Consider the following 12844-nt stretch of genomic DNA (forward strand, 5'->3'; position numbering starts at 1 on the left):
CGGATTTGCCCCTGCCCACCATGGTCATCAGAAGACAAACACCTTCCAAAATACCAGTTTTTGCATTATTCCAAAAGTATTATTTTCTACAGTATGTGAACATGCTGTCATATTATGATCTGCCAGCAAGTGGCAGTAAACATCACCATATTACTCAGCATTACCTGTAACTGGGCAGCAGTCAAGTAGAAGGTAATGAACAGTATGGATAATGAGGTGTGGCCTCCTTGCAACAGGTGGATGGTGTACAGGAACAGCAGGTGACCTGGGATCACCAATAGGAACAATACCCGAGCGGATTTAGAATTGACCCCTGCAGAGGAGAGTAAGATGGACAATCAGCACAAAATATTCTACAAACAGTGAGGCTAAGTTTTCACCACAGGCTTGCGTCTTACATGAGAGAATTTGCATGGCAATTGCCCCTGTCCAAATTACTCACTGAGCACCGCTTTGACTTTAATGTTAAAGTCTTCCTAATGCCTAAACCTAACCACCTCCTTAACATTAACTTCTTTCTGACCCCCCCCCCCCCTTTAATATTAAAGCCTTCCTGATCCCTAACCCCAACCTCCCCCTTAATGTTAACCTATTATTGGCCCCTAACCCCAACCTCCCCCTTAATGTTAACCTATTCCTGATCCCTAACCTCCCCCTTAATGTTAAGCTATTCCTGACCCCTAACCCCAGCCTCCCCCTTAATGTTAACCTATTCCTAACCCCAACCTCCCCCTTAATGTTAACCTATTCCTGACCCCTAACCTCACCCCCGTAACATGATTGCATTCGAATACCTAATCCTAACCACCCTCTTAAGATGAACTCCTTCTTGAAGTCACATCTTTCCTGATGCCTATTAATGGCAGATACCATGAATTTCCCTCTCCCCTTACCGGAGGAGAAGAAGGTGGTGAATGGGTTGGGCCAGTGTTGCCTCATCTTGTATGGTAAAACCCCTGGCATGCTCCAGAAATGAAGGAAGGTGGAGATTCGGCTGGCCTGTATAGCAACCAGGTTCCCGGCCACACCTGCAGGATAGAGGACACGATAAACAAAGTCACACAGGCATATAAAAAACTATACAACTTCTTTTGAATATCAGCTAAAGGTGGCCATACATACATCTAGGGATTTTGGCAGCCAATCGACCAAGAGACAGATCTCTCTTTGATAAAATCTGATCAGAGCGAGATTTGTTGGCCATCATGAACGCAGGCCGATTCCCTTCCGATTTCAGCATCAGAAATCTTTTGGCAATCGACCTTGTGACGCCACCTCATTGCCCCCGGCACTGCCCCCCCTAGTGTACATGTAACTTCCATGCACAGTAATAATACTTTACCTGTTTGGCGTTGCCGCTTTGTCTGGACTCCTATTCCGCATTCATGCCCCACGTGGTTGGCAGCGTTCTGCATGGATGAGGTCACACATGCTCTATGTGCAATGTGTCAGCGGATGTCCAGTGGCGGATGGCGACAGCAAAGTATTAATGCATGGGCACCGGAGGGTACATGTACACTAGGGGGAACAGCAGCAGGGGTTTCTGTCGTGTTTGGAACTATCGCACGCTGTTACCTTCGCGCACACGGTTAAACATGTTGGCCTGACATCTTGCAGCATGTCCGATCGATACATGAGACCAATATCGGCTTTATTTTCATCCGATTCGATTATAATTATCGAATCAGATGGTCGGTTGTCTACCAAGCTGAGAGACGATGGCCACCTTAACTTGTGCCAAAATGTTGTGTCATGAACAGCCCACCCTATGCCACTAACTGCATGCCGTTTGTATTGTGCGGGATTCCTTTAAGTGGAACGCTTCCACCCATAACCATGGGGCTGATATTGTGGTGAAACCCCTCCCACAGTGTTATGTCATTGCCTGTCTGTGAACCTTGTTGCATTGAGGGAAATAACAGCTGTTTTCAATGACCAAGCAAGCAGTATGTGCCTCTGTGCATATAAACCATCCGTTTAGCCTATCCCGTTGTTAGTGGGTGTGTTTATAGATGCGCATACGCAGTTCTCTAAAGACTGAACCTCGCATGCACAGGACTCTTACGGCGACCAGCATGATGACGAGCCGGGGGCACGCACACGTGACTTCAGCTGAACTCGCTAGATTACCTGAGCCGCCAAGAGATCGCGCAGGCTAGGGGGGGGGGGGGGGGGGTGCTGGAGGCTGCCCCAGGTAAGTCCAGATTTCCTATTTAGCGTACTGCTTAGGGTTCCTTTAAACATGTAGAACACAATCAGCAGAAAAGTGCTGCACACAAGTTGGCATACTTCTGGTGATCAGCTGATTCCCTCAGTTATAAACAGGCCCTGTATATATTAATATACCGTAATTAATCTTACATGCATATTTACAAAAGAAACATTTCCTCTAAATGTTCCCACATTGTAATCAGGTCACACGTAACACAAGACAAAGGCTACCTACCATTTATTACTGGAGTGAATACTGCCATTCCCTCAAACTTGGGATCCGTGACGGTTTTGTCCAGAATTAGACCCCCAATACTGTAAAAGACCAAGAAATAAACATAGAATATAAGAGATCATCCCCTATATGTGACTCCACCCACAACATATAGGCCCAAACCATCTGTATACCAAGACTCTATTTAGTAATGATTCTTTATATAGAATCTATATTCATGGAATACCTAGTAACATCAACAAAGATACAGTATGTCATTATAAATGGATGTGAGCTAAAGGTGCATCTGATCTACAGGGTTTGGCATCAGCCATGCCGGCTATAAGGAGAGATGTGGGGACAAAAGTTCGACACACAGCCCTAGTGCATGGCAGTCATTTGTGACTCTGTTGCCTAGTACACACCATACAATATTCTGTTAAGGTGGCCATACACTGGTCGATTTGCCATCAGATCGACCAACAGATAGATCCCTCTCTGAATCTAATCAGAGAGGGATCGTATGGCTGCCTTTACTGCAAACACATTGTGAATCGATTTCAGCATGAAATCGATTCACCATCTGTGAAGCTGCTGACCCCCCCCCCCCCCCCCTGCATACATTACCTGATCCGGCCGGCGCGAGTCCCCCAGTCTCCACTGTCTTCTTCTCCGCGCTCGGCTCCAGGGCTTCAGCTTCACTTCCTGTTCGGGGAAGTTTAAACAGCAGAGGGCGCTCTACTGTTTAAACTTCCTGTCGGGACAGGAAGAAGTAAAGCCTGCCGGAACCCAGCGGAGAAGGAGCAGCGAGGACACGTGCCGGCGGAGCAGGTAATGCATTGCCACTAGCATCGGTCGTCGGATATTCGAACGCGGCTATCGACGCACTCCCGACTCGCCGGCGATCAAGCGAAATCTTCTGCATGGACGGATCGACGGGAACGATCGATTTCGGATGGAAATTGATCGTTTGCTCAGCGTTTGCGCAACGATTTCACAGCAGATTCGATCACAGCGCCGTATATCGGCGGTAAAATCGTTTGGTGTATGGGCCCCTTTATGCTGGGCATACACGGCTCGTTTTATATTATCAATCGAGCCGCTGATGGCTCAATTGATAATATTCAACCTGTCCAATACCCCGCCGGATCGTTTCTGCGCTCGATACCGGCGGGGAGAACAATGAGAGCAAAGGAAACGTTTAGCAGCGCCCCCGCGGGGACGAGCGGGAATCGATCCGGGAGCACGCACGGTGATGCGCCGGCATCGAGCCGCTGGCTCGATACCAGCGCATTCTCGAGCCGTGTATGCCCAGCATTAGAGTATCTTCTGTAGAGACTGGTCATTATCTCTGGTGCATTGTCTTCTGGTATTCTCCTGCTGAGTAGAACAATGCTTAATTGCTAGGCAGATAGGTGGTTAGATAGATAATTTCCAACAGGTAAATCCAATGCTGGGCATACACTGTTCGTTTCTGCCGCTCGATTCTCCCATTTGATCGTTTCGCCGCTTGATTCTGCAGTCGATTCTCGTATATTCTACTCGTTTTTTTATTATCTTTTTCCATTCACTTCTATCACAAATTGAGCGGCGAAACAATCGAGTGGGAGGTTGGACATGTTGGAAATTATCTATCGAGCCATCTATCTGGCTCAAAACCGAACCGTGTATTCCCAGCATAACAGAAAATTGCATGGTGAGTACCTAGCATATAAGGCACATCTTACAAAAAAGGTTTAAGGGAGCCAGATCCTATTCCTAATATTTGTCAATTTATTGCATATATCCAGTATCATAGTTTTCGATACTGGATATATGCAATAAATTGACAAATATTAGGAATAGGATCTGGCTCCCTTAAACCTTTTTTGTAATATGTTGTAATAATTGTAAGGTGAGACGGAAAGAGAGATATTGAAGTTGATATCCCGTACCAATTTATCTTATATAAGGCACATCATTGGTTAGGTTAGAGCAAACCTTTGTCCAGCTGTTTATAGAGTAATGCCTAGAATACACGATGAGATTTTTAAGTCGATTTACTGTCCGATCGATCTTCTGATCGATTTTCTTATCTTTTCTTATCAATTTCCATTCTATGCAAGATAGATCAGAAAAACGATCGAAAACAAGATCAGACATCTGCTAAAAAAAACTTATGGTATATTCCCAGCATAAGATTCAGGCCTAATTTGAAAATTGTGGCCGTTCCTTCCTCCCTCCCTAAGCTGCTCTCATTGGCTGTCCCTACTGGTGAAAGGACTGACCTATATGACTAACTTCCCAAAACACACCTACTGTGGACATTACAACAGTCGTCCCTTCCCACTACTGGGTATGGCGCATGGAAAAGGAGCGGTGGAGACACTTAGTACTGGGACACCAGGAATTAGGACTGTTGGTGGTGCCAAGAAACATATGAAGAAGGTAACTTAGGCAACCAAACTCAACTGGTGACCGCGCAGTGACTGGCTGCTGCTGGCAATACATATTTCTCCCATTACTCTATCAATCGGTATTTACCTGCTAATGGACATGGCCACAATAACCGGCTGCCAGCCAGACTTCAGCACCTCCGCAATGGACTGACTTTGCTTCGCCACTGCCACCCACAGAGGGATAAGGATGATGAACACTGCACAGATTAATGGAGAGAGGTACTGGACATCTACAAGAGAAAAAAGACAAGAGGATTATGGGAAAGATAGATAATAGGCAGTGGTGTACTGTACAGTGTCCTCCTACAAGATGTTCATGTGACTTTATCCTCCTGCAAGATGGTTTTGTGACTGTATTCATTAGCCTATCTCTGGCACCCTACCTAATCTCTGGTTGCTGAAATGAACAATTACAGCCGATACCTAACCTCCCCCCCAGCACCAACTTCAGCTGCATCCATAGCCCAGTGCCACAATCCTAAATGGATAGCCCTGAAATTTTCATGTTAACATGGAAGGAAGCTACTATCACTGCAATTAATGTAAAAATGCAAACCTGTTTGGATATTGAGCCTATGCTGTCTCTCATACTTTTTTGAGATAGCCCATAATCATTTAAACTTTTCTCCTGCGTTTTGTCACAGGAGATGTTTTCACACCTTGACAACAGAATTGTCCTCAATTCACTAAGATCATGCTGGTGGTAATAATGCAAGAGAAAACTTATCACCACACATCGATCGGTATGTTCAGTGTTAATTAACTAAAGAAGCTTGCCTTATTAAGGTGTAGAGATAAGTTTTCACAGTGAGAGAGTTATCTTATCAAATCAGTCTTTAAGGCCCTGTTCACATTACAAACGCGGACGGCCGTGCATTTGGAATGCAACACATACGAACGCACGCCATCCGCGTTTTTATGCGTTGCGTGGCTGATCCCATTCACTGAAGTGAATGGGTCAGCCATGCGTTTCTGTAAAAAATGCGTTCCCGGACCACACTGGACAGGAACGCATGTAGTGTGAACATCAGACAGTGCACTCTATGCACTGTCTGATGTCATGCGTGTCGGCCTCCTGCACACATTCCCAAAACGCGTCTGGAAACGCGTGCAGTTAATGAACAGCCTGTCTTTAACTTTAGAATGCTGTAGTTATTTTAAGGATTGAAAGGTTAACTTTAAGGTGCGTACACACGCACTGCGGAAGACTACTGAGGGTCTGCCAGATCCACCCTCTGGGCGGTCTTTTACCCAACAGTAGCACGTGTGTACGCGCGAAACAGCCTTATCAGTCTGCCGACAGCACGTACACGCGCACTACTGTTGGCTGAACGTCCGCCCAGTGGGAGGGCCCGGCGGACCCGTTGTTGCCTTTTGTAGTGCGTGTGTACACACCTTTAGAGATCTCTCCTTAACTTAAAGAGACTCTGAAGTCTCGTTTTTTAACTGCTTTTCTCAAATAATCCTTTTCAGCATGAATGCCATCGCCGCATCCCTGCGGCAGATGGGTGATTTATTGCTGTGTAATAGACCAGCAAAGTTCTACGACTTTGCTGGTCACAGATTGTGCTGCCCTGGAGAGGCTGGGCTTTGAGCTGTAGCTCAGCCTGCCCGCAATCAATCTCAGCAGGTCTCCGCCTCCTCCCCGCCCCTCTCAGTGAAAGAAGACAGAGGGGCGGGGAGAGGCGGCGATCTGCAGAGATTGACTGCGGAGGAGGCAGAGCTACAGCCTAAAGCTCTGCCTCTTTGAGGAAGTGAAGCCCTGCAAGCCCCAGAGCTTTGCAGAGCTATTAAACAGAAATAAATCACCCATCTGCCAGGCGGATGCGGCGATTCAAGTTGGGCATTCATGCTGAAAAGGATTATATGAGAAAAGCAGGTAAAAAACGAGATTCTCTTTAAAGGAGAACTGTAGTGAGAGATATATGGAGGCTGCCATATTGAATTCCTTTTAAGCAATACCAGTTACCTGGCAGCCTTGCTGAGCTATCTGCCTGCAGAATCACACCAGAAACAAGCATGCAGCTAATCTTGTCAGATCCGACAAAAATGTCAGAAACACCTGATCTGCTGCATGCTTGTTCAGGGTCTAGGGCAAAAAAGTATTAGAGGCAGAGGATCAGCAGGATAGCCAAGCAACTGGTATTGCTTAAAAAGAAATCAATATGGCAGCCTCTATATATCTCTCACTACAGTTCTCCTTTAAGGCAAGTACGCACGCCTAATTCAGTCAAACGACGGGTCGTCAGACCCGCCCGCGGGGGGCCGTTCTGCCGACAGTTTCCCCGTGTGTACAGTCTGTCGGCAGGCTGATCAGGCTGGTTTTGACCGCAGCGGATCTGTACACACGGGGAAACTGTAGGGCGGCCAGGCTTGACGACCCGTTGTTTGAATGAATCAGGCGTGTGTACGCTCCTTTAAAGCTGGAAGAGTTAACTTTAGGTTTGCCTGAGGTAAAATGTTTCCTGAATACTACATGCCTCATCACCATGGTGATAACTCTGGAAACAGCTCAGAAACGTTAAAGACAGGAGATAAGCTTAGTTAATTGAGGCATTTTCTTTTAATCCCCCAGCAAGTAAAAAAAAACCAACAAGGTGGATATAACCTCTCTAGATGTTTTTCAGTTACCAGTTGCAGTTACCAGTTGCAGTTACCAGTTGCAGTTACCAGTTGCTAAAAAACAATTGTGTACATTAGTTGAAACATTGATCCTAGGAGAAAACTCAGGAGAAAATGTAATTAAATAGGGGCCACTGATTCAGAATAAGTCAAATGGTCCGATTCCAGTAGCTGCACACTTGTCCCTGAAATTATTGATGAGTCATGTGGCTGTTCTTTTACTTACCCGGGGCTTCCTCCAGCCCCAGAGGCATGGATGCGTCCCTTAGCCCTCCTCCGTTAAGCTGCAATCTTTTCCGGTAAGCGGCTATGTGATGTCAGCAGGGGGCCTTCTGCGCATGCGCGGACCTTCTGCACAAGCGCAGAAGGCCCCGGCTGATGTCACTCAGACTGAGCCGTCTACCGGGGTTTGATTGCGGCTGAACAGAGGATTCCGGGCGGACTGCGGGAGGCACGCGTGATGACGGCGAGGGACGCATCCATGCTTCCGGAGCTGGAGGTAGCCCCGGGTAAGTAAAAAACGGCCACATGACTCATCTCTGGGTCACTTTAAGCCAACAGATCAGCATGACAGCTTGCCAAGAGAGAGTTCTCTCTCTGATCAAATCTGATTAGAGAGAAATCTGTTGGCTGCCTATACACCGCAGGCAGATTCCTGATCGAGTTCAACATGAAGTGTCCCGGGAATCGGCCGAGTTCACCGTGTCCAGGCCTCCCTAGTGTATAAATGTACCCCCCATGTGTGCATTTATACGTCATTACCTGTCCTATGTTGCCCACTGTGAGGTGCCCATCCGAATCCCGCTGCTCCGTAACACGCTGACGGCATTTAGCACATGGCGCCTGTGTGACATCATACACGTGCCACATTCCTTACACCAGCAGCGTTTATAGCGCTAATAGACCAGCGGGATTTCGAAGATTGATGGGCACTGCATGGTGGACTACACAATACAGGTAATGTATAAGTGCTCAGACAGGAGGCACATTTATACACTAGGGGGAACAGTGCTGGGGGTTTTGTAGCATTCCTCGCTCATCCCGTTACCACCGCACACACGATCGACCACGAAGGCCCGACATCTTGCAGCATGTCCAATGGATATACTGTATGCAACTAATTTCAGCCTGAAATTGGTCGCATCATTGATCGGGTATGCAGCAATTTTCATCCGATTCGATAATAAATATCAAATCAGATGGTCGATTGGCCACCAAGTCAAGAGATGTACGGAAAAGGGGAAACAAGTCACATGTACACAGAGATAAACTTCACTCTAAAATGCTGCTATTTGTTAAAATATTACTCAGTTCGGCCTTTGAGTGTTCCAGCTAACCAAGTGCCAAGAATGCTCACCTATGTATTTAAACAATGTGGTGCTGACCCCAGCCAGGAGCGATAGCGTGATCAGATCCCCCAGGCTGGCAGCAATGGGCGTGGCCACATTGTCTGGGTTTATTCCGAATTTCCTGGAGGCCACAATGACACCGATCATCACAAGACCTAATGGACAAAGAGAGACCAGGATGTCATATCTTGTGTTTATCACAATTGGTTCTCTTCAAAGACATTTTAGAGACATAGCCATAGATTGTGCAAGTTACCCAAGGATAGAGCAGCGACGAAGGCCGTTGTAACGCTGCTGGCACAAAGGACTGCCGCTTGGTCCAGCTCTATATAACCTTTCGAGAGAGCACCTAAGAGGACAGCAGCTATGGCAGCCAGGAGACCAACCACCGTGGCCTGAACCTGTGGGGACAGCAAGAAGAATGTTTATATACATATGTATGGCAAAGAGTAAAATAGATCAACATCAACAAATAACTCTTGTAAAGCGATTTTCTCTTGTAGGACTCAAAGCGCATAAGCATGACTCCAGGGATGAGGCTGTCTTTACTGGGTGTGGTAGGGTATTCCAAAGGGTAGGGGTAGCATGACAGAAAACTATGGCTCCTTTTGAAATCAATGGGGCATATTGACGGAATTATGTTAAAATGACTGTGCACGGGGAGCGCACAACAATTTTCCCAGTACTTAGGCCAGTTCGGTAAATCTCGTTGTGCTAATGGTGCGACCCACATTACCTAAGAAAGATAGGTTGAGCTATTTGTGCAACGTGCGGTACAGGACTGGCGCAAGTACTGGTAAAACTGCTTTGCTTAGCAAACATTAGTGAGATTCATACTTCACTTTTTGGCAGATTATATATTGACTAATGGTTGAAGGTCTCTGAGCATTGCTCTGTGTTTGTGTTTTTTTATCTGTTGTATTGCATTTTTTCAATCAATTATTTCCGTAACACTTTACTAAGCCAAAATGTGAATGTTAAGGTTACACACGCTGTAACGATAGCTCATTACTCACCTTCCTCCGCAGCCTGTGTCGACTCCTGTAATGGCGGCGGAGTGTAACGATTGCTCGTTTCACTCCAGCCGCTGAATCCCAGCGTGGGATCCCAGCATGGCGGAAGACACCGAACCGACGGTGGCCGAGGGTGGTACTGCACTCTGCATGATTGAGAGGCAAGGTATTTAAACCTAGCACTCTAACTGTTAGGATACAATACAGAGGAAATGGTCCGCACTTATCAGGTTAAAGCAACCTTTATTGAGGACATATCCCAATTAAAACTCGACAGGCATCATGGCTGACATGTTTCGGACTCAACTGTCCTTAATCATAGCATGGTGTGCTATGATTAAGGACAGTTGAGTCCGAAACATGTCAGCCATGATGCCTGTCGAGTTTTAATTGGGATATGTCCTCAATAAAGGTTGCTTTAACCTGATAAGTGCGGACCATTTCCTCTGTATTGTATCCTTGGTCTTGCTAACCTGGGTCGAGCACTGCAGTAGAAGTGGTGGAGTGGAGCTGTGTTCACCTGCTGCCTGGATCTAACTGTTAGGATGCTGTTGCATCCGTGGTCACAGCCACGGTGTTCCGCCGCCGTTCCCCCCTTCCCTTCTCGCAGAGGCTCCCTTTTCCAAGTCATTCCCTCTCCTGGATTCCCTTTTGGATTATCCCTTTTACTTTTCCCTATTGGCTTTCCCTTGTGCTAACCTTTGCCTGCTAGCCTGCCTGTATGTTTTGCAAATAGCCTACCTCTACCCAGGATCCCTGCCTGTCAGTCCTAGCCTGCCAGTCAGCCTCCATTGTCCATTCCTGTCCCCTGCCTACCATTTTCCTGTAGCTGCACTCATGGGGTTTTCCACAGCCTGCCTGTTCCTACCCGGGAACTTCCTCCAGTCACCCGCAGCATCCTGGGGATTCCTTCTGCCTGCCAGTTCCCCTTCAGGAACTTCCTCCAGTCACCTGCAGCATCCTGGGGATTCCCTCTGCCTGCCAGTTTCCCTCCAGGAACTCCTCCTGTCAGTCAGCAGCATTCCAGGGATTTCCTCAGCCTGCCAGTTCCATCTGGGGAACTCTCCAGTAACCCGCAGCATCCCAGGGATTCCTCCAGCCTGTCTGTTCCCCTCCTGGGTTCTCAGTCTATTAGCTCCTTACCCAGGGTAACCGTTGACTGTCAGAATCTCCAGGACTCACCCTATCAGTCGGTACCCCTCCTGGGAGCTGTTGCTGTCAGCTCCTTACCCGGGATTCCCCCTGCCTGTCCGCTGCCCTCCTGGGTCCTCCCTCAGTCAGCTCCCTTCCCGGGATTATCCCGCCTGTCCGTTCCCCTCCTGGGAACTTCTCCTTTCAGTACCCTTCCTGGAATCCCAATAGATTACGCCTTCCTGTCCAGCAAGCCTCTCCTGGCCCGAGAGCTAATTGGTCTACTTTGTTCGAAACCCCTCCTATATAGTCAGGTACCCTCTGTTATTTCCGTCACTGGTGCGGTAGTCCTGGGGGTCGTGACCTGGCAAGCACCTGGCAGTAAAGTAGTCCACCACACACTAGGGGTGATGGCCCATCATCCCTTGCGGGGTCTGCTGGTGAAAACCCATGCTTGCTTAGACCCCAGCTTCTGGGGCTGCTCGACCCTTGATACCAGTGATGGGATCAACAGAACCCAACGGTTCACAAGAACCCTGACAGTATGCAAAAGCCAAACATAAACCCTGCCGGGGTAGAGGATCCCATCGAGTGCCTCTATGGCGTTGATGCCGACCTCCGCTCTACAATCCAGAGTCAGCAACAACAGCAAGAACAGGACCGTTTACGAGCTTTGTCGGTTACCCCGGAATGCTCTACCCAGGTGACTCTCACTCCTGAACCTAGGGTGCCCCCTCCAGAGTGGTTTTCTGTGGACCGTCAAAAATTCAGGACTTTTCAGAGTGGTTGTCACCTGTAGTTTTCAATGCTACCCAGAACTTTTGCTACTGAACACTTAAAGGTGGATATGATTATTTCATTTCTGCAAGTTGAGCCTCTAGCCTGGGCCTTTCACCTACAAGATCAAAACCATCTAGCAGTACAATCGGTGACTGCATTTTTCAAAGCTATGTCTGAATTTTACATTGACCCTGCGGCCCCCGCAGAGACAGCTCTGCGATTTCCCTCCGCCAACGATCAAGACCGGGAATACGTTACTTAGTTCTTCTGGTGGAGCGATGATGCCCTGTGGAATAAACCCGCATTGAAAGATCAGTTTAGAAAGGGTCTATCTGAGAGTCTCAAAGACGAGTTGGCCAGAGTCGGTATATGGTGTACGAGGTTTTACAGTGACATAATTGGGTTATTACTTATTTAAAGTTTTGTACTGCTCTTTTTGTGTATGTGAGACTGCTGCAGAAAAGAGAAGGCGGTAAGACATGACCCCAGGTGAACAAAATGTCACCATGAAGTTTGAAGCATATACAACGCCTGAGTTATTCAACATGTAGATACTTTACAAGCCAGTGACAATCGATAGTTTCAATAGGACTAACTTGAATTAAAGCCAAATTGCTGATAGCCATCTTCCACCTTTCACCAGGATCATCCATCTGTCCAGTGTTTGCCTACAGAGAGAATGGAGAATAAACTATGTATGTATAAACAAGTATGGGTAAAGGAGGGGGAAGGAAGACTAGAAGAGAGAGGAGAGGAAAGAGAATACAGGAGAGGAGATAGGAGAAGAGCGGGGAAGAGAGAACGCATGATAGGAGTGAGGAGGAGAAAGCATAGCAAAAGTAGTAAGGAGAAAAAAAGAGAATAGGGAAGAGAAGAGGGGAAAAGTATGGAGAGGGAAGAGAGGCAAGTAAATCAATAAAGGAAAATAAAAAGGGGAGAGGAAGGAAAGGGAAAAAGTCAAAGAGGGAAAGGAAGTAAGAAGAAGAAAGTAAAAGAAGAGAGGAGGGCAGAGGATGCAGATAACAAGAAGAACTGGAGAGAGAGAAGAGGAAAGAGACTAAAAAAAAGGAGAGGAGAGAGAAAATA

General features: G+C 47.2%; 1 protein-coding gene across 2 annotated transcripts in view; it reads right to left on the reverse strand.

The window, feature by feature from the left end:
- SLC41A3 (solute carrier family 41 member 3) overlaps positions 1-12844 on the reverse strand; it is a 73633-nt gene that overhangs the window by 9547 nt on the left and 51242 nt on the right. For both annotated transcript variants that reach the window (XM_068253080.1, XM_068253081.1), the window contains exons 4-10: positions 12355-12426; positions 9091-9235; positions 8843-8989; positions 4949-5093; positions 2447-2526; positions 894-1028; positions 165-313 (exon numbers count right to left, since the gene is read on the reverse strand). In XM_068253080.1, the coding sequence (XP_068109181.1) occupies positions 165-313; positions 894-1028; positions 2447-2526; positions 4949-5093; positions 8843-8989; positions 9091-9235; positions 12355-12426 (873 nt within the window). The remainder of the gene's footprint in view (positions 1-164; positions 314-893; positions 1029-2446; positions 2527-4948; positions 5094-8842; positions 8990-9090; positions 9236-12354; positions 12427-12844) is intronic.

The sequence above is a fragment of the Hyperolius riggenbachi genome, chromosome 9 (genome assembly GCF_040937935.1).
Source record: "Hyperolius riggenbachi isolate aHypRig1 chromosome 9, aHypRig1.pri, whole genome shotgun sequence".
Lineage (NCBI taxonomy): Eukaryota > Metazoa > Chordata > Amphibia > Anura > Hyperoliidae > Hyperolius > Hyperolius riggenbachi.